At 40.4% G+C, this 27,659-nt stretch overlaps 1 protein-coding gene across 1 annotated transcript in view; it reads right to left on the reverse strand.

Annotated features, from left to right (window-relative positions):
• Positions 1 to 27,659, reverse strand: part of LOC134347946 (immunoglobulin-like domain-containing receptor 1) — a 67,631-nt gene that overhangs the window by 24,495 nt on the left and 15,477 nt on the right. Inside the window, exons 2-4 of the mRNA XM_063050615.1 lie at positions 20,081 to 20,251; positions 15,894 to 16,043; positions 9,407 to 9,526 (exon numbers count right to left, since the gene is read on the reverse strand). Coding sequence (XP_062906685.1) covers positions 9,407 to 9,526; positions 15,894 to 16,043; positions 20,081 to 20,251 — 441 coding nt within the window. The remainder of the gene's footprint in view (positions 1 to 9,406; positions 9,527 to 15,893; positions 16,044 to 20,080; positions 20,252 to 27,659) is intronic.

A 27,659-nucleotide genomic window follows, 5' to 3' on the forward strand; every position in this document is an offset into this window, starting at 1 on the left:
GTTATATTGGTGTAATAGGGAATATAAGGCTAGATGGAAGGAAATAGAATTTGGATTAGTTGACAGTTTTCCTCTTCAGGCCTCAATAGCTGACAAAGGATTGATGGCCCAGTTGGAAAAATTTAATAATGCTTGGATAAATCTTACATTAAAAGTATGGCAGAAGGTGGTTAATTCATGTGGAATTAATAACATGTTAAAACTCTTTAGATGGTGTGCATATGATACCGAATTCCTTCCCAACAGAGGAGATAAAAGATTTGAGCTATGGATAAAGAAAGGTCTTACAACCTACCTCTCATTTATAGATAATAGAGTATTACAAAGTTTCCAAATCCTGCAGGACAAACATGGCCTAGAACATAATGACTTTTTTAGGTACCTTCAAATACGAAACTATGTTAACCAGAGTTGTAGATATACAGACCTATCAACAGTAGAATTAGAATTTTTCAAGATTCTGAATTCGGCTTGCAGTTTAATACCTAGTAAATCAGTTTCTCGCCTATATAATGCACTCTCCCATGCTAAAAATGTAAATACACTGTATATTAAAGAGAAGTGGGAGAAAGGAGCGGGGTTGGTACTTTCAGAGGAGGCTTGGGGGAAAATCTGCAGCTTTCAATGGTCCTCGACTAATTCTTTGACTTGGAGAGAACATTGTTGGAAAAACATTATAAGATACTTCAAGACCCCATATCAGGAAAAATATAAAGATACAAATGTGATGTGTTGGAGAAGGTGCGGCTCCAAGGAGGCAAATCATTTTCATATTTTCTGGGATTGCCCTAAATTAAGTCTATTTTGGGAAGGTATTCATAGAACATTAGTTAAGGTACTTAGGTCCCAGATACCTCTGAACTTTGAGATGCTCTATTTGGGGCATGTATTGTTCCTTGAACAGAAGGAAGATATAAAGTTGCTGCAGGCCCTCTTAGCGGCAAGTAAGAAATCAATCACTAGAAAATGGCTAAATCCAATACCACCTACATTAGAAGATTGGTACGAAATTATCTTGGAAATATTTAAAATGGAAAAGTTGACCTACTCCCTGAGAACTCAGAAAGAAACATTTTATCAAATCTGGAATAAATGGATTGAATATATAACCCCAATGCGAGCAGACTTTAGATGACTCTCCTAATGATTTAAATATTGCTCTTCTCATCAACACAGTAATATTGCTAACGTAAGCACCCCTAGTCTAAATGTTTGTTGTTTTTTTTTGGAAAATAGAGAATTATCACAAGTAAAGGGAAAGATTTGGGAAAGGGATAAAAAAAAAATGAAAAACTTAAGTAAATAAGTACATAGGGATCGGATAATTATGTCTGCGGACAGGAACAAGCACGAACAAATTGGGATATAAACACCTACAATGGTTGGTATATAGGCTTGTATGCAACATTTTGGACCAGTGGAAATGGTCCAGAAGGGTTGTATGGAAACTATTATTACCATTTTTCTTAACAACTAATTTCATTACTTAGCCTAATAGGTTAGATTTACCACAGTACATAATTATCTATTTACTTGTTTATTTTCCTTTTATATCATCTCAATGTGTACTTAAGAATGTATAAATAATTGTAGTTTTATACATATTAAAAAATGGAAAAGGTTATATGTGTGAAAAAAGTACATCATAATTGTGAATTCCTTATCCAAATAAAAATAAAATTTAAAAAAAAGAGTGCAGAGAAGGTTTACAAGGATGTTGCCGGGACTTGAGAAACTCAGTTACAGAGAAAGGTTGAATAGGTTAGGACTTTATTCCCTGGAGCGTAGAAGAATGAGGGGAGATTTGATAGAGGTATATAAAATTATGATGGGTATAGATAGAGTGAATGCAAGCAGGCTTTTTCCACTGAGGCAAAGGGAGAAAAAAACCAGAGGACATGGGTTAAGGGTGAGGGGGGAAAAGTTTAAAGGGAACATTAGGGGGGGCTTCTTCACACAGAGAGTGGTGGGAGTATGGAATGAGCTGCCAGACGAGGTGGTAAATGCGGGTTCTTTTTTAACATTTAAGAATAAATTGGACAGATACATGGATGGGAGGTGTATGGAGGGATATGGTCCGTGTGCAGGTCAGTGGGACGAGGCAGAAAATGGTTCGGCACAGCCAAGAAGGGCCAACAGGCCTGTTTCTGTGCTGTAGTTTCTATGGTTTTATCTATCTTCTAGCCAAACTTGCTTTTAACTGGCCAGCTAATAATTTACCTGATTTGTCTCCATGTATATAAAATTGGCTTTTGCATTTAAAAAGTTGCTGTTCAATGGGAAAAGTCAAAAGCAAATCACGTTGTGCTTGGAGTTCCACCCTTTCCTTAAAGAGATCTTTACTAGGCATTACTGAATAGTTTATCTATTTCTTTAATCCTATTAGTGATCAGCAAAAGTTCCGCCTTAGTTTTCCTTCTTAAATCTACTAAATATGAAATTATCTGTCCCTTCAGAAAAGATTTCAGTGTATCCCAAATAACCAAATTTGACATTCCCTCAGTTGTACTCAATTCAAAAACTAGAGAAAATATGTTCTTAAATAAAATTTACAAAAGTTGAATCTTGCAACAATGAAATATTAAATCTCCACTGAGGTATGTGAATATTATCAGAGAATTCCAAAGTTAGCTTCATAGGTGCATGATCTGACAACGCAATCACATCATAGGCACACTCAAGAACAGAGGGCACCAATCGTGTATCCAAGAAAAAATAATCAATTCTTGAATATTTATGGATACATGTGAAAAAAAAGAATCTTTATCTTTTGGAAATTTAAATCTCCAAATATCAACCAGACTGTATTCTAATAAAGAAGAACTAATACAAATCGCAGCTTTATTAGGAAGTGACGGATTGGTGGATGATCTGTCAATCAACGGGTTAAGACAACAGTTAAAGTCACCGCCCATAATCAACTTATATTCACTTAAATTCGGCAATACACAAAATAGCTTCTTAAAAAATTCAGGGCTATCTATATTAGGTGCATATACACATACCAAAGCCACCTTTTGACCACACAACAAACCAGTAACAATTAAATATCTTCCAATTAAATCAGTACAGTATTAAAATGAAGAAAAGGGATTTTAGAATTAATAAAAATAGATACTCTTCTTATTTTATTTACTGATAAAGAATGAAATAAGGGTCCCTTCCAAAATTTAAAAAAGCGATTTTCATCTTGTCTACGGTCTTTCGGCATAAATCTCTGGGGCAAAATCTTCCACTATACGAATCTTAACTTCATTATAGATTAGCTTATCCCTTTTCCTTGCATTCCAAAGAATAGCTTGTTTGGTTGTAAAATAATGCAAACAGAGACGTGGTTTAATTTGGGCTGATGGTTTAAAACGTCTTATTCGGTCGGCTCTGTCCAATATCGGACAGGCTTCAAGAATGTCACTAAAAAGTGAATGTAACATGTTCAAAAAAAACTTTAGTGGCTCACCGGTTTCTGTATTTTCATGCAAACCCTGTATACGTAGATTCATCCTGTGATTTCTGCTTTCCAAATCAATCGTTTTCTTCTTAATTCTTGATAATTCCGAAGTATTCTCATTAATTTTCTTTTCCATAGAAGACATCTTCAAATCCTGTTCCTTAATAGATTGATCCATTAATTCACATTCCCTTTCAATTCTGTGAGTACTCTGCTTAAGCGTCTTGATATCAATCTTCCAAATTCTTCAAAGACTCCCGAATAGCAATGATGGTTTTTTCAAACAATTCATTAGCTTTCGTCAATTTATCCACTTTGGCATCCAATGTACCGATCTGCACATTACTAGCTTCTATTAAAGAGAGCATTCTTCCAATTTCTCTGTTTGTTGCGGCTCAGGAAGAGTTTTGCCACTCTGTAATTCGGTTCCAGCCACCGTAATTAAATCGTAAAATCCTTCAGCAAACATAATACATCTTCAAACTTGAAACGGATAAGCAGTGGAAAGTAAGTTGTGAAAGATGGAGCTGAGACAGAAAAACGTCTTACTCCATACGCTGCCAAATGGAGATTCCGCCCATTGTGGATTTTGAGGTGTGTTTAGGATCATTATCCTGTTGTAGATGCCATCCTCTTTTCACCTTCAGCTTTTTTCCAGACGGTGTGATGTTTGCTTCCAGAATTTGCTGGTATTTAATTTAATTCATTCTTCCCTCTACCAGTACCACTGGTTGCAACACAAGCCCAAAGCATGATCGATCCACCCCCCGTGCTTAAGAGTTGGAGAAGTGTTCTTTTCATGAAATTCTGCATCCTTTTTTCTCCAAACATACTTTTTCTCATTGAGGCCAAAAAGTTCTATTTTAACTTCATCAGTCCACAGGACTTGTTTCCAAAATGCATCAGGCTTGTTTAGATGTTCCTTTGCAAACTTCTGACGCTGAATTTTGTGGTGAGGCCACAGGAAAGGTTTTCTTCTGATGACTCTTTCATGAAGGTCATATTTGTGCAGGTGTCGCTGCACAGTACAACAGTGCACCATCACTCCAGAGTCTGCTAAATCTCCCTGAAGGTCTTTTGCAGTCAAACGGGGATTTTGATTTGCCTTTCTAGCAATCCTATGAGCAGTTCTCTCAGAAAGTTTTCTCAGTCTTCCAGACCTCAACTTGACCTCCACCATTCCTGTTAACTGCCATTTCTTAATTACATTACGAATTGAGGAAACTGCTACCTGAAAACGCTTTGCTATCTTCTTACAGCCTTCTCCTGCTTTGTGGGCATCATTTATTTTAATTTTCAGAGTGCTAGGCAGCTGCTTAAAGGAGCCCATGGCTGTTGATTGTTGGGACAAGGTATGAGGAATCAGGGTATTTATAAAGCTTTGAAATTTGTATCACCTGGCTTCTCCTAAGGATGACTGTGAAGAAGCCATAGCCCTTTCAAGTTAATTAAGGTCTGAGACCTTGGTAAAAGTTATCTGAGAGCTGAAATCTCTTGGGGTGCCCAAACTTTTGCATGGTGCTCCTTTCCTTTTTTTTCCACTCTAAAATTGTACAAAACAATATACTAATCTTGCTTAAAATGTTGAAAAGAATGTTTCATCTTTAACTTTATGACTTTTGGAGATCAGTTCATTTTTTCCTCACTTAACTATTCACAGTAACAGAAATTTTGACCAGGATGCCCAAACTTTTGCATGCCACTGTGCATCCCAAAGAGGAATAGGCATTCTAAAGGAAAGATGACACAACCAACGCTAACAAGAGAAGTCAAAACTAATATAAAAGCCAGAGAGAGTGCATATAATAGAGAAAGAATTAGTGGGAAGTTAGAGGATTGGGAAGCTTTTAAAAACCAACAGAAAACAACTAAAAAAGTAATTAAGAAGGTAACGATTGAATATGAAGGTAATTTAGCCAATAATATTAAAGCGGATACCAAAAGTTTCTTCATTTACATAAAGTGTAAAAAAGATGCAAGAGTGGATATCGGACCACTGAGAAACGATGCTGGAGAGGTAGTAATGGGGGACAACAAAATAGCGGGTGAACAGAATAAGTATTTTGCATCACTCTTCACTGTGGAAAGCACTAGCAGTGTGGTGGAAGTTCCAGGTATCAAGAGGCATGAAGTGTGTGAAGTTACCATAACTAGATAGAAATTTCTTAGGAAATTGAAAATTCTGAAGGTAGGTAAGTCAGCTAGACCAGAAAGTGTACAGCCCAGAGTTCTGAAAGTGCTGACTGAAGAGATTGTGGAGGCATTAGTAATGATCTTTCAAGATCTCACTAGATTTTGGAATGATTCCAAAAGACTGGAAAATTGCAAATGTCATTTCACTCTTCAAGAAGGGTGAGAGGCAGATGAAAGGAAACCTTAAGCCAGTTAGTCTGACCTCTGTAGTTGGGAAGGTGCTGGAGTCGATTATTAAAGATGAGGTCTTAGGGTACTTGGAGGCATATGAGAAAATAGGCAATAGTCATCATAGTTTTCTCAAGGGAAAGTACAGACTGACAAATTTCAGCAAGGCACTGATAAGATACCCCATGCAAGGCTGCATGGGGTCCAAGGGGACCTTGTTTTGTGGATCCAGAATTGGCTTGTTCACAGAAGGCAAAGAGTGGTTGTAGACTGGTCATATTCTGCAAGGAGATCGGTGACCAGTGGCGTGCCTCGGGGATCTGTTCTGGGACCCCTTCTCTTCATGATTTTTATAAATGACCTGGATGAGGAAGTGGGGGGGATGGGTTAGTTAATTTGCTGATGACACAAAGGTTGGGGCTGTTGTGGATAGTGTGGAAGGCTGTCAGAGGTTACAGCAGGACATCGATAGGATGCAAAACTGGGCTGAGAAGTGGCAAATGGAGTTCAAACCAGATAAGTGTGAGGTGGTTCATTTTGGTAGGTCAAATATGATGGCAGAATATAGTATTAATGGTAAGATTCTTGGCAGCACGGAGGATCTGAGGGATCTTGGGGTCCGAGTCCATAGAACACTCAAAGCTGCTGAGCAGGTTGACTCTGTGGTTAAGAAGGCATACGGTGTATGGTCTTCATCAGCCATGGGATTGAGTTGGAGTACTATGCTCAGTTCTGGTCACCTCACTACAGGAAGGATGTGGAAACTATAGAAAGGGTGCAGAGGATATTGACAAGGATGTTGCCTGGATTGGGGAGCATGCCTTATGAGAATAGGTTGAGTGAACTTGACCTTTTCTCCTTAGATGATGAGAGGTATCGACCAGGTGGATAGTCAGAGGCTTTTTCCCAGGCCTGAAATGGCTAACATGAGAGGGCACAGTTTTAAGGTGCTTGGAAGTAGGTACAGAGGTGATGTCAGAGGTAATTTTTTTTGTATGCAGAGAGTGGTGAGTGCGTGGAATGGGCTGCTAGTGACGGTGGTGGAGGTGGATACAATAGGGTCTTTTAAGACTCCTGGATTGGTAGAAAGACAGAGGGTTATGGGTAACTTTGGGTAAATTCTAAGTAAGTACACGGTCGGCACAGCACTGTGGGCTGAAGGGCCTGTATTGTGCTGTAGGTTTTCTATGTTTCTAAATCTGTTGGGATTCTTTGAAGAAATAACAAGCAAGATAGAGAAAGGCGAATTGGTTGATATTCCATACTTGGTTTTTCAGAAGACCTTTGCCAAGGTGCCATACATGAGACTGCTTAATAAGCTACAAGTCCACGATATTACAGGAAAAATTCTTGCAGGGATATTGCAGTGGCTGATTGGCTGGAGGCAAAGAATGGGAATAAAGGGAGCCTTTTATGACTCTCTGCCATTGACCAGTGGTGTTCCACAGGAGTCTGTGTTGGGACCGATTCTTTTTACGTTTAACGTCAATGATTTGGATGATAGAATTCACGGCTTTGTTGCAGATGATATGAAGATTGGTGGAGGGGCAGGTAGTGTTGAGGAAATAGAGGGGCTACAGAAGAACTTAAACAGATGGACAAAGAGTGGATGTAGAGAGGGTGTTTTCCATGGTGGGAGAGTCTAAGACAAGAGGACACAGCATCAGAATATGGTGGAGAAGACTCAATAGGCCAAATGGCCTGAATGTGCTCCCATATCTTATGGTCTTATTGTCTTAAATGGGTTCTATGAGTGTTTCATCAGGTTCTTCACTCATGTTAGTCATCTTTCAACTCGCCCCTTCTTCTTCTTCCAAAACTCCTGCACTCTCGCGAAAATGGCTACCCCACAATCCCGCTAGAATGTTCCAGGGCATCTTATTGGACAAAATGTTAACAAGACAAATCTTGTTGGCTAATTCAACAAGCCTAACATCAATCAGCTGAATTATTCAATTGTGTAATGTAATAAAAAGGACCACATTGCATTTTGAGAAAATCTGCAGAATATAAAATACCCAACAGCATAACAGTATTAATACAATAAAGCATGGTCTTCAATCGGGGTATTACATAGACAATCAGATTTAAAGATCAATAAACACATAGTCAAAGAGCTGAGAAGGAGAAGTAGAGAGTAAAGGAGATGAATTCATTGAATTTAGATACGGAAAACAATAAGGAGAAGGAAAAAAATCATTGAAAAGAGGGAGAAATAAAAATGTTAGACTTTTTTTGTTTTAAGATAATTTTCAAAACTCCTAAAACAAACCAGAACTTTATGAAAAGAAACCTGAAACTTGTGATAAAATCTCAAAATATGAGGATGGTCTCATCTTGGCACAGAGGAGGTCATGGACTGAGATGTCGGAATGGGAATGGGAATGGGAATTAAAATGTTTGACATCAGGAAGTCCTGCTTGTGGTAGATGGTGCTGAGGTGCTTGACGAAGTGCACCCCTAATTCACGACGGGTCTCACCAATGTAGAGGAGGCTGCATCGGGTGCATTGGACACAAGAGACATTTTTGTATTAGGGCATTCTATAGATCTCTACCAAGCTGGGTTTGATCTATAGTACAAACGCAAACTCTGAAAATTTGATGCATTTCGGTAATGAAGCATTAGTAAAATCTCAGTCTTACTAATGATGATGACAGCAACATTTGGATATTCACATTTACCTGCTTTCACCAGTATCCTTAATCAACTACAGACAACAAGCCCCACTGACCATCTGTTCATTGGGTTTATAGAGACAGTTACCCAAACTATCCAGATTTTTGTAAGGTGCTATTTGGCTTTCTGGCAATTATTGAAAAAATTGCAATTTGATTGGTAATTTCAAAGTCTATAGTAATATACACTTGTACATGTATATACAGGTGCAATGAAAAACTTACCCACAGCAGAATCACGGGCACATAGTGGTAAACTCTCTTTCCACCTATTCTAGTTGTATTCAATGAAAGATCTGTAGTCAACCACGTTGACTTTTTCAGATAATTTTATCACTGTAATTTTACAAAGATGTTGCCTGGATTGGAGAGCATGCCTTATGAGAATAGGTTGAGTGAATTCGGCCTTTTCTCCTTGGAGCAACGGAGGATGAGAGGTGACCTGATAGAGGTGTACAAGATAATGAGAGGCATTGATCGTGTGGATAGTCAGAGGCTTTTCCCCAGGGCTGAAATGGCTAGCACGAGAGGGCATAGTTTTAAGATGTTTGGAAGTCGGTACAGGGGAGATATCAGGAGTAAGTTTTTTTTTTACGCAGTGATGAGAGCGTGGAATGGGCTGCTAGCGACAATGGTGGAGGCAGACAAAATACGGTCTTTTAAAAGACTCCTGGATAGGTACATGGAGCTGAGAAAAATAGAGGGCTATATGTAACCTTAGGTAATTTCTAAGGTAAGTACATGTTCAGCGCAGCATCGTGGGCCGAAGGGCCCGTATTGTGCTATAGGTTTCCTATGTTTCTGTGTTTCTCTACATAATATTTATCATCTTGCAGATCTCCTAAATGAAATGAATTAGGTGTACAAATGCATAAACAGCACTTAACATATGTGGAATTTAAACAATTTAAAAACATACGTAAAACTATAAGTCGAACTTCTTTGTCAGAGTCCCCTGTCGTATCACCTGGTGCCTCAACAGTACAGAAATAAACACCGTGGTCCCACCACATCACCTCACTGATCCACAGGTCAGCTCCTTTAAAGCAAACATATACAAGTTAGCCACAAAGGATGTAGAATAATATAGTAACAATAACAATTGAATTCAGTTTTGGTCTCCAAATTTGAGGAAGGACATTCTTGCTATTGAGGGAGTGCAGCAGAGGTTGACGTGGTTAATTCCCGGGATGGCGGGACTGTCATATGTTGAAAGATTGGAGCGACTGGGCTTGTATACACTGGAATTTAGAAGGATGAGAGGGGATCTGATTGAAACATATTAAGGGATTGGACACGCTAGAGGCAAGAAACATGTTCCCGATGTTGGAGGAGTCCAGAATCACAGGCCACAATTTGAGAATAAGGGGTAGGCCATTTAGAACCGAGTTGAGGAAAAATTTTTTCACCCAGAGAGTTGTGGATCTGTGGAATGCTCTGCCTCAGAAGGCAGTGGAAGCCAATTCTCTGGATGCTTTCAAGAAAGAGTTAGATAGAGCTCTTAATGATAGCGGAGTCAAGGGATATGGGGAGAAGGCAGGAACGGGGTACTGATTGTGGATGATCAGCCATGATCACAGTGAATGGTGGTGCTGGCTCAAAGGGCTGAATGGCCTACTCCTGCACCTATTGTCTGTTGTCTATAATTCAAAACAAAGATTCTCAAACATATTCTACTGAGCTCTGAACTAGTAACAATTATCTAGTAACTCTGCTTGAGTGGTGCTAGAACGTGGGAGTCTACTTAAAATCTAGTCACATTTTAAAGCAAGTTGCTCATCACCTGGTCCTGGTTAAACTGAGCAATAGTTTTCCAGTTCAAGTGATAACTGCGGCTTGATAACACAGGCTACAATCTCCAGAGTTTCTCTTAATTTTATTAAAGAAATTAACACACCTCATGCAGCACTGCTCCAAGATAATCTTGCATCTTCAATGAAGTTAAAAGTTTACCTACAAATCTGGCCTGTCCCCAAGTTTTCTAATTCAGAGAAATTTAAGCATTTACCAATTGTAATATTCTGATCATTTAAAAGGCTAGATTTTCAGCAAGTCCAGTGTGGTCTGATATTGGTGTTGATAGGGAACTGGGTGTCCATTGAGAATTTACATTTAGATACATTATGCAATTAGGAGTGCACACTGCATTTGACATCAATCCTGTTACAAGGTCTTGACTTAAAGCATCAACGGTTCCTCTGCCCCCTCCCAACCACCACCACCACTGCTGCTGCATGACCCACTGAGTTCCTCCAGCAGAATTTGTTCTTGCTCTGGATTCCAGCGTCAGCAGTCTCTTCATCTCTGTACGTTGGCCTTTATTCAAAGGTGAACCAAGTGCAAGAATGGGGACATCGCTCTGGTGTGTCTGCAGGAATACTGTACATAGGTCTGATCTCTTAATATAGAAAGAACACTACTGCATTTGAGAAAGCGTAGTAGATGCATTAAAAGAGATTCCTGACATTGAACTTACCACTGAGAGGTCAAGCAGATTGAATCAATACTCCCTAAATTTAAAGAATGAGTAATGATTTCACTGAAACGATTGTAACGTTTTATAGCATTTGACAGGGTAGATGTAGGGATAATGTTCTCCTTGGATGGGTTTCTAGAAACTAAAATCAATTATCAACATCAGGAGATGGGCAGATAGGAGAGAAAAAAGGGAAGACATTTGTTCACCTGTAGGGTAGAGAATCTTCGCTATTCAAATGCTCAGTTGCTGAGTATATACAAGAAAGAGTTTTAAATTATAAACAGAATTAAAAGACATAGGGTAGGGCAGGAAATGTTTTCTGAGATAAAAGATCAGCGGTGATTTCATTGAATGGCAAAGCAGAGAAAGGGAATGAATAGCTTACACCTCCCTCCGTTTCACACATCTTTATTCATGTTTAGTTGGAATATGGCAAGCTTAAAAGCCAGCCCTATGTTCATCTTCAGTGCTCTCACCCAGCTTTCATTCAAAAGTTTGATTCTAAAGCATGTCTAGAATATCACAGATCTAAGTCTTGCACTTAAAGCAAGATATGCAAAATTTGCAATATCATGTTATTGCACCATACATCTCCTTCATCCAATGATAGTTGTTACGAATTGTGATGCACAGAGGCTTCATGAAGATGTAGACTGTAAAACCACACCATGGGAAACAGCACAAAGTGGGAAAAGGTGAATTTATACAATCCAGTGAGGAAGAAATTCTGAATTAAAAAGAACTGTGAGAAATTAAGAAATGTTGATGTTCAAATGGACCCAGCTGTCCTTTTACATTGAAATTTAACAAGCACATGCAGTAGACAACTGGGTATGAAAATTGCCTTAATGTCAAAGTACAAAAGTAAGATTTACTTCAATCATACAGGGCCATCAGGAGACCAAGCTTGGAAATAGTGTGCATATTGGTATTCTAACATGAAAAAGGATATATTTGGTTCTTGGGATGTCATTCCATATTAGAAAAGAGGGAATAAGTGAGGAATTTTCAACCCTGAGGGCAGTGGAGGCTCAGTTGTTGAGTTTGTTCAAAACAAAGGCTGATAGATTTCAGGATATTAACGAACCAAGTAATATGTAGATAGGGCAGGAAAATGCAGAGGATCATAAGACCATAAGACAAAGGAGCAGAAGTAGGCCATTCAGCCCATCGAGTCTGCTCCGCCATTTTATCATGAGCTGATCCATTTTATCCTATTTAGTCCCACTGCCCCGCCTTCTCACCATAACCTTTGATGCCCTGGCTACTCAGATACCTATCAATCTCTGCCTTAAATACACCCAATGACTTGGCCTCCACTGCTGCCCGTGGCAACAAATTCCATAGATTCACCACCCTCTGACTAAAAAATTTTTTTCGCATTTCTGTTCTGAAAGAGTGCCCTTCAATCCTGAAGTCATGCCCTCTCGTACTAGACTCCCCCATCATGGGAAACAACTTTGCCACATCCACTCTGTCCATGACTTTCAACATTCGAAATGTTTCTATGAGGTCTCCCCTCATTCTTCTAAGCTCCAAGGAATACAGTCCAAGAGCAGACAAACATTCCTCATATGTTAACCCTCTCATTCCCGGAATCATTCTAGTGAATCTTCTCTGTACCCTCTCCAAAGTCAGCACATCCTTTCTTAAATAAGGAGACCAAAACTGCCCACAGTACTCCAAGTGAGGTCTCACCAGCGCCTTATAGAGCCTCAACATCACATCCCTGCTCCTATACTCTATTCCTCTGGAAACGAATGCCAACATTGCATTCGCCTTCTTCACTACCGACTCAACCTGGAGGTTAACTTTAAGGGAATCCTGTACGAGGACTCCCAAGTCCCGCTGCATCTCAGAACTTTGAATTCTTTCCCCATTTAAATAATAGTCTGCCCATTTATTTTTTCTGCCAAAGTGCATAACCATACACTTTCCAACATTGTACTTCATTTGCCACTTCTCTGCCCATTCTTCCAATCTATCCAAGTCTCTCTGCAGACTCTCCGTTTCCTCAGCACTACCGGCCGCTCCACCTATCTTCGTATCGTCAGCAAACTTAGCCACAAAGCCATCTATTCCATACTCCAAATCGTTGATGTACAATGTAAAAAGAAGCGGCCCCAACACTGATCCCTGTGGAACACCACTGATAATCGGCAGCCAACCAGAATAGGATCCCTTTATTCCCACTCTCTGTTTCCTGCCAATCAGCCAATGGTCTATCCATGTATGTAACTTTCTTGTAATTCCATGGGCTCTTATCTTGTTAAGCAGCCTCATGTGTGGCACCTTGTCAAAGGCCTTCTGAAAATCCAAATGTACAACATCCACTGCATCTCCCTTGTCTAGCCTACTGGTAATTTCCTCAAAAAATTGTAATAGGCTTGTCAGGCAGGATTTTCCTTTAAGGAATCCATGCTGAGTTCTGCCTATCTTGTCATATGCCTCCAAGTACTCTATAACCTCATCCTTGACAATCGACTCCAACAACTTCTCAACCACCGACGTCAAGCTAGCAGGTCTATAATTTCCTTTTTGCTTCCTTGCCCCCTTCTTAAATAGTAGAGTGACATTTGCAATCTTCCAGTCTTCCGGAACCATGCCAGAATCTATCGACTTTTGAAAGATCATCGCTAATGCCTCCGCAATCTCCACAGCTACTTCCTTCAGAACATGAGGGTGCATTCCATCTGGTCCAGGAGATTTATCAACCTTTAGCCTATTCAGCTTCCTGAGTACTTTCTCTGTCGTAATTGTGACTGCGCACACTTCTCTTCCCTGCCACCCTTGAGTGTCTGGTATCCTGCTGTCTTCCTCAGTGAAGGCTGATGCAAAATACTTGTTCAGTTCCTCTGCCATCTCCTCATCTCCCATTACAATTTCTCCAGTATCATTTTCTGTCGGTCCTATATCTACTCTCACCTGTCTTTTACTCTTTATATACTTGTAAAAGCTTTTAGTATCCTCTTTGATATTATTTGCTAGTTTCCTTTCATAGTTAATCTTTTCTCTCTTAATGACCTTCTTGGTTTCCTTTTGTAAGGTTTTAAAGACTTCCCAATCCTCTGTCTTCCCACTAATTTTTGCTTTCTTGTATGCCCTCTCCTTAGCTTTAACTTTGGCTTTGACTTCTCTTGTCAACCACGGTTGCATCCTTTTTCCACTCGAAAATTTCTTCTTTTTTGGAATATACCTGTCTTGCACATTCCTCATTTCTCGCATAAACTCCAGCCACTGCTGCTCTGCCGTCTTTCCCGCCAGTGTCTCTTTACAGTCAACTTTGGCCAGTTCCTCTCTCATGCCACTGTAGTTTCCTTTACTCCACTGAAACACCGACACATCAGATTTCGGCTTCTCTTTTTCTAATTTCACAGTGAACTCAATCATGTTATGATCACTGCCTCCTAAGGGTTCTTTTACCTCAATCTCTCCAATCACCTCCGGTTCATTACACAATACCCAATCCAGTACAGCCGATCCCCTAGTGGGCTCAACAACAAGCTGTTCTAAAAAGCCATCTCAAGATCAGCAGGATCTTATGGAGCCATACAACAATACAGCATAGATACAGACTCTCCATGCTGACCACAATGACCACTCAGCTAGTCTCTGAGTTCCTCCAGCATTTTGAGTTTGTTCCTAACTCCCTACTTTTGGCCCATATATCTCAAAGGCCTAATCTTCCATGTACCTAACCAAGTGGTTCTAAATAAAACTATAGTACCTGCACCAAACACTTCCTCTGGCAGCTCATTCCATATGCTCACACCCTCTGCATGAAAAACTTGCTCCTCGAGTCCCTTTTAAATCATGAACCCTATACCGATCCCCATACATTCATACTTTGGACTTACTTATCTTGGGGAAAGGACTGTTACCATCCACCATATCTATGCCTCTCATAATTGTAAACACTTCATCAGATTGCCCCCTCATTCTCTTATGTTGCAAGGAATAAAAACCTAGCCTGGCCCACTTCCCCCGTAACTCAGGTTCTCAGATCCTGGCAACATCTTCGCAAAACTTCTCTGTTCTCTTTCCAGTTTAACTGTGCATCTCCTATAACAGGATGGACTGAACTGTACGTAGTACTCAAAGTGTAGCCTTACCAAAGGCTTATACAACTGTAACATAATGTCCCAACTCTTATACTCAGTACTCTGACGGTTAAAGGCCAGTATGCTATATGCCCTTCTCACCACTCTGTTCACTTGTAATGCTTCTTTCAACAAACTATGCACTTGTAGTCCTGCACCCTCAGCTCCATTACAATCCCCAGTGCCCTACCATTCATTGTACAAGTCCTACACTGATTTGACTTTCCAAAATGCATCACCTCACACTTATCTGTATTGAAATTCATTTGCCACTCCTCGGCTTACTTAGTTTACCGACCAAGATCCTTCCAGAATCTACAATTCTTCTTAACTATTAATAACAGCCTTCAACCACTACCCTCTGCTTCCTACTTTGCTGAGTGGTGGTGCCGACTCAAGGGACCAAATTCTCTGTTCTTATGCAATCCATATACTTTGACCCAAATTTAAAAGGTTTTGGTATTTGCATCAATGGGATCAGGATTTTTACAATTCCAGCTGTAGGATTTTGAACATGTCTAGCATGCAAATCTCTAGACTGTCCCCAGAAGGACATTTATGCCAGCGAACAGTATCATAATATTATCACTGTGCACATGTAATCAACATTTTCCTTGCACCAGATGATCAAATATTAAAATGAAGAACAGCAGAAAAAGCAACAACAGCAAAGAGAATTAAGAGGCAATAACTTACATCATGGATAATAAAATTCTAAAACCAGTTTTTCAAAAGAGGAACTGAATATTTCTGCTGGAAAAGGAGAAATACTGAGAACAGATTGCCTTTATATAGCCTATATTTATTGGTATCAATGTGATGCTTACTGTTCTGAATGGTGATCTTCCTCTGTCTATATTCGTTCCCCAGTATGGGCTCATTCTGGCCCCGTTTCTGAATTACAATTCGCACCTGTCGCTGATCATCTTGGCAATCATTGGTTGGATCTTGGCCCATACTCAACATAGCAATGTACGCTGTGAGAAAGAGTCAAATTAATTCTTGTGCACTTTCATGTATTATACATAATCATATAATTTTATATAGTATACAAAAATAAATATTATACCATTCTACTGTATTTCACAAATAGACAAACATTTTCAGACCTGTTTTACTTCTATTATGTTCTTTAATTACTGATTTTTCCTATAAATAAAATTATTTCTCCTGCTATCTTGCCCACTGAAGGTAATCACTGAGATTCTTGCTGGTAGCCTGTGGCATTTTAGAAATACTGAAACATAGTCACCAAAGGTGCCACCATCAGAAGCTGCAGCTGCTGATCTCTTTGTGCAAAACAGTTTCATTAACACATTCTCTTTCATGTTTAAGTTTAATTATCATTCAACCATACACGATTACCCATGAATACAGCCAAACGAAAGTGTTTGTCCTAAGCCAAGGTGCAAAACACATTACCAACAGCACATACTATATAAAATAGCATTAAGCATAGTCACATAAAAATATATTGCCCAAGTTCCTCAGTGACATATCCTGAAGATTGATGGTGCATGAGTATTGTTGGCAAGAACAAGTAGTTCTCAGCAGATAATCAAGACGTGCATGGAAGCAATCTACCCTGTCTTCCACCGAGTGAACACTAGACGGCAGCAGTGATGGTAGGGGTCAGCCCTGAATGCCACATCACACTGCCTCCAGTGTCTCCCCTCCTGGACTGCTGCAACGGGTAAGCCCTCGGCAGGAGAAGAGATGAATAGGTACAGAGAACATCTTCCAATCCTATGTTATATCTTTGTACTGATTTGATGCCATTCTTTACCAGCAGAGCCACACTGCCCCCTCTACCTACCTTCCTATCCCTCTGATACAATGTATAACCATGGACATTCAGCTCCCAACTACAAGCATCCTTCAGTGATGGCCACAACCTCATACTCTGCAATCTGTAAAAATGCAACAAGATCATCCACCTCATTTGTTATACTCTGTGCAATGAGATATAACACTTTGAGTAATGTATTTGCTACCTTTTTTGATTCTACGCCCCTAATGCACTGATACTCACCCTTGCTGGCTGCAATTTCGTCCTATTATCGACTTCCCTTTGTGACAGTCTGACTGCACACTATCTTTGCTTTTTTACCATTCATCCAAACCTGCATCCCCTCCACTCCGGTTCCTAGCCCCCAGTTAAATTAGCTTACTCTCCCCAACAGCTTTAACAAATCTGCCCATGAGATTATTGGTCCCCCTCGAGTTCAAATGCAACCTGTCCCTTTTGTACAGGTCATACATCCCGTAGACTATAAGACCATAACACATAGGAGCAGAAGTAGGCCATTCGGCCCATCAAGTCCGCTCTGCCATTCAATCATGGGCTGATCCAATTCTTCCAGTCATCCCCACTCCCCTGCCTTCTCCCCATCCCCTTTGATCCCGTGGCTAATCAAAGAGATCCCCCAATGATCCAACAACCTGAAACCCTGATCCCTGCAGCAGTTTCTCAGGCATGCATTCATCTGCCAAATCATCCCATTTCTACCCTCACTGGCACGTGACACAGGTAGCAATCCAGAAATTACTACCCAAGAAGTCCTGCTTCTCAGTTTTCTGCACACGACCTCTCTGCTTTTCCTTCCTATGTCACTGGTACCAATATGTACCCAAGACATCTGGCTGCTCCCCTTCCTCCTCCAAAATGTTGTGGATATGATCAAAGACATCCCTGACCCTGGCAGCTGGGAGGCAACATACCATCTGGGTGTCCCATTCATGTCCACAGAATCTGTCTGTTCCTTTGACTATTGCCCCACATTACAACTGCTCCCCTCTCCTCTCTCTTTCCATTTTGAACCATGGAGCTATGACCAGTAACTTGGTGTCTGTGGAATTCCTCTGGGAGGTCATCCCCCCACAATAGTATCCAAAACTGTATATTTATTATCGAGGGGAATAGCCACGGGGTGCCCTGCACCAACTGCATATTCACCGTCCTATTCCTACTCCTGAATAATGGTGTACTCCCATGTCTGCACACCAGAGGGTGCTGTTGCATTATCTAACTCAGGGGTCCCCAACCATTTTTGCATTGCGGACCGGTCCATTGTGTTTACCCCGTGTAAGACTACAATGACCATGAAGCCTTGCGCGGGCATCAGTGCGCATGCGTGTATGTGCCATCTCCCCCGTTGTCAGCGAATCTGTTTCGGAGGTGGGGGGGGGGGTGTTAATCACGACCGGAATATAGGTGATAAGTGGCTAAAACACTCAATTTCCTTTCTGAAAGGGTTTATCTAACGAATTTAATATTAAACGCATAGCTCATATTTTCCTCGCATGAATATAGTGATAAGTCAATTATCAGGGGAGGACAGGGGAGCTTGAAGTCAGTGTTGAAAAAACTGCCAGTAGAAGAGGCAGAAGGTGGTTCGATATTATCACTTAAAGAAAAATTGGATAGGTATATGGTCAGGAAAGGAATGGAGGGTTATGGGCTGAGTGCAGGTCGGCGGGACTAGGTGAGAGTAGCGTTCAGCACGGACTAGAAGGGCAGAGATGGCCTGTTTCCGTGCTGTAATTGTTATATGGTTATATAAGTCAATAGCATCATAACATTTTAAGTAACGTCTGGATACTAAGCACACAGCACATATTTTCCCCGTATGAACATATAAAATCATTGCAATACACCAATATCGCTGAATCAGTGGGAACCCTCTTCTTGTTTCCGTGCAACAAGACGGTCCCATCGAGGGGTGACGGGAGACAGCGATACTCGAAGGGGGTTCCTTATGTCCAGTCTATTCCACAATTTAGTTTTCGTTGCATTCATTGCAGAAATATGTTGGAAATGGAAGCAACATTTTCAGTACTTTCATGACAATCTCAAGATATTTAGCCTTGACTTTGACCCAGAATGCCGGCAGAGATGTTATGTCAAACATACTTTTCAGCCCACCGTCATTTGCAAGCTCGAGGAGTTGATCTCCTTCCCGCGCTGACATGGATGACGGGTGTGTTCAAGTTCCAACAGTGCGTGACAGGGAATGAGGAAAGGTGCAGCTGACTCATAGCATTTCCTCGCGGCCCGGTAGCGCATGCTTTGTGGCCCGGTGGTTGGGGACCGCTGTTTTATCAAATATGGGTAGACATGTTAGGGAAGTGAGAGGGATATTTATTCAGTATAATATAGTACACAGATATTATTGGACACCAACTAGACTCTACAAAATGGGGATTGTTGATAATAATTTATGCTGGAAATGTAAAAATGAGATGGGCACATATTTTCACATGATTTGGGAGTGTTCCATGGTTCGTCCATTTCGGTGTAAAGTTCTCGATTTGTTGGGGAATTGGTCGGGTTCCACACTGCCCTTGTGCCCACGGCTTTGTCTCTTGGGTGATCAGACAATGATATCTAATGTAAACAATGACAGGTTCACTATTTTAAAGGGGGGTCTCATCACAGTTGCAAGAATTATATTGCAAAACTGATAAAAACCCAGATGTCCCACTGTGAAGGAATGGACTGAGGAAATGATTAAGATTTCATCATATGAACACATGTTGGGAAGAAGTAACAGTGAGGGAAAAGTGCAAGACATGTAGGATCAATTTTGGTTGGACGTTAATTTAAACTTAAATAAGAAATTCTTTCTGTCTCTAAATTTTATTTGTTTTCCTGTCATGGGATGGCTGTGTAAATATGCTGTACCGTATCTGCTCTGTGATATGCCGTGCTGCTTTGTAAAATAATAATAATAATAAAAATTTGAATTTAAAAAAAAGCTGTCTTTGAGCTTGGTGGTACATGCTTTCAGGTTTTTGTACCTTTTCAGCTGAGTAGTTCACATGTATTTCGAGCCAGCACTCTAAATAGCAGTAGGGCTTGGTTAAAACATTGGTCAAAATTTGACTAGCTTTGACACTCATAAAAACTTGCATAAAATGTAAAAAGTATCAAGGTTACCAGAGATCTTTCCCTGATGACATAAAAGGGTAAAGTAGTGATGAAGATAATGTAACATCCACTGGTAGTACTTACATGAGGAATAGTATTCAAATATGGGGTCTTTGCAAAATGTTTTGAAACGCCAGGTGACTACTACATCCTGAGGTTGTGAGGATGTGGAATAATCACACCGTAGAGCAATGGAAGAAAAGAGTGTTGTCACGCGTTGGGTCTCTGGTACAGTCACCGACAATGCAAGGCATGCTGCAAGATAAAATAATTGTAGATGTTCAACACAAGGGCTGTGCAGATTAAAATATTACAATGCAATTAATTTGGTTTTAACTGGAGCACATTAAATTCACACATTAGAACTCAGAAATAGAGCTTCAAATGACCATTCAATGTCCTCATTACCTTTTTCTTCTGGCTGAGCCAGTCTATTGGATATGAAGTATGTGTATATGAATTAATAGTATCAGTATATGAAGTCCTTCTTTCTGGACAAATACTCTAGCAAAAAAAAGGACTTCAGAGATAACTTGATTTGGGAAGCAGAAATTCCTTTGACTGGGATAGACTGTTATGGCAAGTGGATTTTCAATGGTTTGGATACTCCTGTGAAAGAATCATTCTAAGTTTCAAAAGAGTGAGGGGTCACCTATGCCCAAATCCTGTTTGTCTATGCCAACCTCTACTCAAAAGGTATGTGAAATCTTGATGCAGGCCACTAGTGACAAGTAATCACTGAAGTGGAAAAGTGTAAAACCTTTACTCTACAAACAACTTTGTCCTTCAAACATCCAAATTTGCAGAACTGTCGTATTCCAGTAATATTTCAGTTTTGCACTTGAATATTTAGCAAAAATATATATATTGTATTGATAATTAAAACATAATTATGCAAAGGGCATTTATTGATTTTTAAAAGAATAAAGAAAACCATTAATGAGGAATGGAAAGCTTATTTGAAACAGTCCCTTCAAAATTAAGAGAATGACATGCCAAAATGGAGCAGGATGGATTTTCCTCCAGCTTGTGTTGAGCCTCACAAACCAGAGGAACACCTCATATTCTGCTAAAGTATACAGGTCGACCTTCAGTAATCCGACTACCTGTAATCCGGTTCCTTTGATAATCCGGCACTGATAATGCTTAATGTGATCGTTTCTGTAATTCAGCATTTTCACTAATCCAGCACTCCTCAGGTCCCAATGGTGCTGGATTAGTGAAGGTCGACCTGTACTACATCCTATGGCATGAACATTAAATTTTTCTATTTCAGGTAACCCTGACCTCTGGTTCCATGCCTTCCCCCTGCCATTGTCTTCTTCTGTCCATTCTCTGACTCCCTATTTTGTCCCCTTTTTGACCCCCCCACTCACTCAATCCAACTTTGACCAACACACAAAAAAGCTGGAGGAACTCAACAGGTTAGGCAGCATCTATAGAGGGAACTGGTTATATGTTTACATCCTTACCATCGTTTGGGGAGAAATTGTTGCTCATGAATTCCATCTTAATTTAATTTGTTACTGCTTTGTAATTATGACCTCTAATTTTGGATTTTGACACGTGTGGATATATTTTCTACACATTTCCTTATTCCTACTGAGTTATCTCACTGACTTTTCCCGAACAGATGCTCAGACCTGTTCAACTCTTCCTGTTAACCACATAGCCCGCTCTTGCGGATCAAATTACTCCAAACAAAAAGCAGACACATCATTTGATGGACTGCCAGGAACTCAAACACTGGATGCATATGCATTTCCCAGGGTGCTCATTTAATCCTTTCAGCCTGTCCTAGGGTTCCTGCTTTAGGTGCATTTCCTGAGGCAAACACGTCCAAGTAATAAATGAATGGGCAGCAGATTGTTTTTACAGTAGACTTCTGCAATAGGAATAAGTCACATTTTGCTCAATGATATATTCCAAGCAGAACATTTCACTACAACATGCAAAGTAAATGTGTGGCACAATAATGCAGCAAGTGTCATTGCTGTCCCATCGCTCCAGTGTCTGGAATTTGATCCTAAAATCCCCAGCATTGTCTGCATGGAATACATATATTCTCCCTGTGAGAGTGTGTGGTTGCCCTGGATGCTCTAGATATTGCCCACATCCCAAAAAGGCGTTGTTTAACTGATTGCTGTGCATTACCCCTTGAGTCAATGCATAGCCAATGAATAAGTCAGAGTTGATGGACCTCTGAGAAAGAACAGACTGTAAGAAAATAAGTAAGGGAATGTGTTTGGTCCAAGAGCTGGCAAAGAATTAAATAGAGAATTGGTTTATAGATAGCACTATAGATAAAATGTATCCCTCAATGGGGTAATGCTGAATATGTAATAATATTTCTAATAAGAGAGTTGGAAAAGAAAACAAGATCCACGTGAAAAATAAACCAGGATTTCCCCAACCCGGGGTCCATAGACCCCTCAGTTAATGGTCAGGGTCCATGGCATGTAAAAGATTGGGATAGAAAATTATTTTGATGAAAGGACGTTGTCCAAAAACAATAAATCTACAGATGCTTCCCCACCATTTTCCAGCATTTTATGATTTTATTGCACATAAAATTAGATCGGGCATATTTCGGAATGCAAAAATTAAGGATGCTGAAACAGGGCGAAATTCAATTAATTAGGATTTTAAGGTCACATAGAATTTATCGTCTGAAAAATGTTGTCCTTAAAAGTTACCTTAACATGAAGATAGAATCCAATCAGAAAATAAAGTATCAGTATATGAAGTCCTCCTTTCCGGACAAACACTCCAGCAAAACAAAAAAGGACTTCAGAGATAACTTGATTTGGGAAGCAGAAATTCCTTTGACTGGGATAGACTGTTATAGAAACATAGAAAATAGGTGCAGGAGTAGGCCACTCGGCCCTTCGAGTCTGCACCGCCATTTATTATGATCATGGCTGATCATCCAACTCAGAACTCTGCACCAGCCTTCCCTCCATACCTCCTGATCCCCATAGCCACAAGGGCCATATCTAACTCCCTCTTAAATATAGCCAATGAACTGGCCTCAACTGTTTCCTGTGGCAGAGAATTCCACAGATTCACCACTCTCTGTGTGAAGAAGTTTTTCCTCATCTCAGTCCTAAAAGACTTCCCCTTTATCCTCAAACTGTGACCCCTCATTCTGGACTTCCCCAATATCGGGAACAATCTTCCTACATCTAGCCTGTCCAATCCCTTTAGAATTTTATACATTTCAATAAGATCGCCCCTCAATCTTCTAAATTCCAGAGAGTATAAGCCTAGTCGATCCAGTCTTTCTTCATATGAAAGTCCTGCCATCCCAGGAATCAATCTGGTGAACCTTCTTTGTACTCCCTCTATGGCAAGGATGTCTTTCCTCAGATTAGAGGACCAAAACTGCACACAATACTCCAGGTGTGGTCTCACCAAGGCCTTGTACAACTGCAGTAGTACCTCCCTGCTCCTGTACTCGAATCCTCTCGCTATAAATGCCAGCATACCATTCGCCTTTTTCACCGCCTGCTGTACCTGCATGCCCACTTTCAATGACTGGTGTATAATGACACCCAGGTCTCGTTGCACCTCCCCTTTTCCTCATCGGCCACCATTCAGATAATAATCTGTTTTCCTATTTTTGCCACCAAAGTGGATAACTTCACATTTATCCACATTAAATTGCATCTGCCATGAATTTGCCCACTCACCCAACCTATCCAAGTCACCCTGCATCCTCTTAGCATCCTCCTGACAGCTAACACTGCCGCCCAGCTTCGTGTCATCCGCAAACTTGGAGATGCTGCATTTAATTCCCTCATCCAAGTCATTAATATATATTGTAAACAACTGGGGTCCCAGCACTGAGCCTTGCGGTACCCCACTAGTCACTACCTGCCATTCTGAAAAGGTCCCGTTTATTCCCACTCTTTGCTTCCTGTGTGCTAACCAATTCTTTATCCACATCAATACCTTACCCACAATACCGTGTGCTTTAAGTTTGCACACTAATCTCCTGTGTGGGACCTTGTCAAAAGCCTTTTGAAAATCCAAATATACCACATCCACTGGTTCTCCCCTATCCACTCTACTAGTTACATCCTCAAAAAATTCTATGAGATTCATCAGACATGATTTTCCTTTCACAAATCCATGCTGACTTTGTCCGATGATTTCACCGCTTTCCAAATGTGCTGTTATCACATCTTTGATAACTGACTCCAGCAGTTTCCCCACCACCGACGTTAGGCTAACCGGTCTATAATTCCCCGGTTTCTCTCTCCCTCCTTTTTTAAAAAGTGGGGTTACATTAGCCACCCTCCAATCCTCAGCAACTAGTCCAGAATCTAACAAGTTTTGAAAAATTATCACTAATGCATCCACTATTTCTTGGGCTACTTCCTTAAGCACTCTGGGATGCAGACCATCTGGCCTTGGGGATTTATCTGCCTTTAATCCCTTCAATTTACCCAATACCACTTCCCTACTAACATGTATTTCGCTCAGTTCCTCCATCTCACTGGACCCTCTGTCCCCTACTATTTCTGGAAGATTATTTATGTCCTCCTTAGTGAAGTCAGAACCAAAGTAATTATTCAATTGGTCTGCCATGTCCTTGCTCCCCATAATCAATTCACCTGTTTCTGTCTGTAGGGGACCTACATTTGTCTTTACCAGTCTTTTCCTTTTCACATATCTATAAAAGCTTTTACAGTCAGTTTTTATGTTCCCTGCCAGTTTTCTCTCATAACCTTTTTTCCCCTTCCTAATTAAGCCCTTTGCCCTCCTCTGCTGAACTCTGAATTTCTCCCAGTCCTCAGGTGAGCCACTTTTTCTGGCTAATTTGTATGCTTCTTCTTTGGAATTGATACTATCCCTAATTTCTCTTGTCAGCCACGGGTGCACTACCTTCCTTGATTTATTCTTTTGCCAAACTGGGATGAACAATTGTAGTCCATCCATGCAATCCTTAAATGCTTGCCATTGCATATACACCGTCAATCCTTTAAGTGTCATTTGCCAGACTATCTTAGCTAATTCACGTCTCATACCTTCAAAGTTACCCCTCTTTAAGTTCAGAACCTTTGTTTCTGAATTAACTATGTCACTCTCCATCTTAATGAAGAATTCCACCATATTATGGTCACTCTTACCCAAGGGGCCTCTCACGACAAGATTGCTAATTAACCCTTCCTCATTGCTCAAAACCCAGTCTAGAATAGCCTGCTCTCTAGTTGGTTCCTCGACATATTGGTTCAAAAAACCATCCCGCATACATTCCAAGAAATCCTCTTCCTCAGCACCTTTACCAATTTGGTTCACCCAATCTACATGTAGATTGAAGTCACCCATTATAACTGCTGTTCCTTTATTGCACACATTTCTAATTTCCTGTTTAATACCATCTCCGACCTCACTACTACTGTTAGGTGGCCTGTACACAACTCCCACCAGCGTTTTCTGCTCTTAGTGTTATGCAGCTCTACCCATATCGATTCCACATCTTCCCGGCTTATGTCCTTCCTTTCTATTGCGTTAATTTCATCTTTAACCAGCAACGCCACCCCACCTCCTTTTCTTTCATGTCTATCCCTCCTGAATATTGAATATCCCTGAACGTTGAGCTCCCATCCTTGGTCACCCTGGAGCCATGTCTCTGTGATCCCAACTATACCATAATCATTAATAACAATCTGCACTTTCAATTCATCCACCCTGTTACAAATGCTCTTTGCATTGACACACAAAGCCTTCAGGTGCTCTTTTACAACTCTCTTAGCCCTTATACCATTATGTTGAAAAGTGGCCCTTTTTGATGCTTGCCCTGGATTTGTCGGCCTGCCACTTTTACTTTTCTCCTTACTACTATGGCAAGTGGATTTTCAATGGTTTGGATACTCCTGTGAAAGAATCATTCTAAGTTTCAAAAGGGTGAGTGTTCACCTATGCCCAAATCCTGTTTGGCTATGCCAACCTCTACTTAAAAATATGTGAAATCTTGATGCAGGCCACTAGTGACAAGTAATCACTGAAGTGGAAAAGTGTAAAAACCTTTACTCTACAAACAACTTTGTCCTTCAAACATCCAAATTTGCAGAACTGTCGTATTCCAGTAATATTTCAGTTTTGCACTTGAATATTTAGCAAAAATATATATATTGTATTGATAATTAAAACATAATTATGCAAAGGCCATTTACTGATTTTTAAAAGAATAAAGAAAACCGTTGATGAGGAATGGAAAGCTTATTTGAAACAGTCCCTTCAAAATTAAGAGAATGACATGCCAAAATGGAGCAGGATGGATTTTCCTCCAGCTTGTGTTGAGCCTCACAAACCAGAGGAACACCTCATATTCTGCTAAAGTATACAGGTCGACCTTCAGTAATCCGACTACCTGTAATCCGGTTCCTTTGATAATCCGGCACTGATAATGCTTAATGTGATCCTTCTGTAATTCGGCATTTTCACTAATCCAGCACTCCTCAAGTCCCAATGGTGCTGGATTAGTGAAGGTCGACCTGTACTACATCCTATGGCATGAACATTAAATTTTTCTATTTCAGGTAACCCTGACCTCTGGTTCCCTGCCTTCCCTCTGCCATTGTCTTCTTCTGTCCATTCTCTGACTCCCTATTTTGTCCCCTTTTTGACCCCCCCACTCACTCAATGCATAATCATCCAACTTTGACCAACACACAAAAAAGCTGGAGGAACTCAACAGGTTAGGCAGCATCTGTAGAGGGAACAGGTTATATGTTTACATCCTTACCATCGTTTGGGGAGAAATTGTTGCTCATGAATTCCATCTTAATTTAATTTGTTACTGCTTTGTAATTATGACCTCTAATTTTGGATTTTGACACGTGTGGATATATTTTCTACACATTTCCTTATTCCTACTGAGTTATCTCACTGACTTTTCCCGAACAGATGCTCAGACCTGTTCAACTCTTCCTGTTAACCACATAGCCCGCTCTTGCGGATCAAATTACTCCAAACAAAAAGCAGACACATCATTTGATGGACTGCCAGGAACTCAAACACTGGATGCATATGCATTTCCCAGGGTGCTCATTTAATCCTTTCAGCCTGTCCTAGGGTTCCTGCTTTAGGTGCATTTCCTGAGGCAAACACGTCCAAGTAATAAATGAATGGGCAGCAGATTGTTTTTACAGTAGACTTCTGCAATAGGAATAAGTCACATTTTGCTCAATGATATATTCCAAGCAGAACATTTCACTACAACATGCAAAGTAAATGTGTGGCACAATAATGCAGCAAGTGTCATTGCTGTCCCATCGCTCCAGTGTCTGGAATTTGATCCTAAAATCCCCAGCATTGTCTGCATGGAATACATATATTCTCCCTGTGAGAGTGTGTGGTTGCCCTGGATGCTCTAGATATTGCCCACATCCCAAAAAGGTGTTGTTTAACTGATTGCTGTGCATTACCCCTTGAGTCGATGCATAGCCAATGAATAAGTCAGAGTTGATGGACCTCTGAGAAAGAACAGACTGTAAGAAAATAAGTAAGGGAATGTGTTTGGTCCAAGAGCTGGCAAAGAATTAAATAGAGAATTGGTTTATAGATAGCACTATAGATGAAATGTATCCCTCAATGGGGTAATGCTGAATATGTAATAATATTTCTAATAAGAGAGTTGGAAAAGAAAACAAGA

Source organism: Mobula hypostoma, chromosome 6 (genome assembly GCF_963921235.1).
Source record: "Mobula hypostoma chromosome 6, sMobHyp1.1, whole genome shotgun sequence".
Lineage (NCBI taxonomy): Eukaryota > Metazoa > Chordata > Chondrichthyes > Myliobatiformes > Myliobatidae > Mobula > Mobula hypostoma.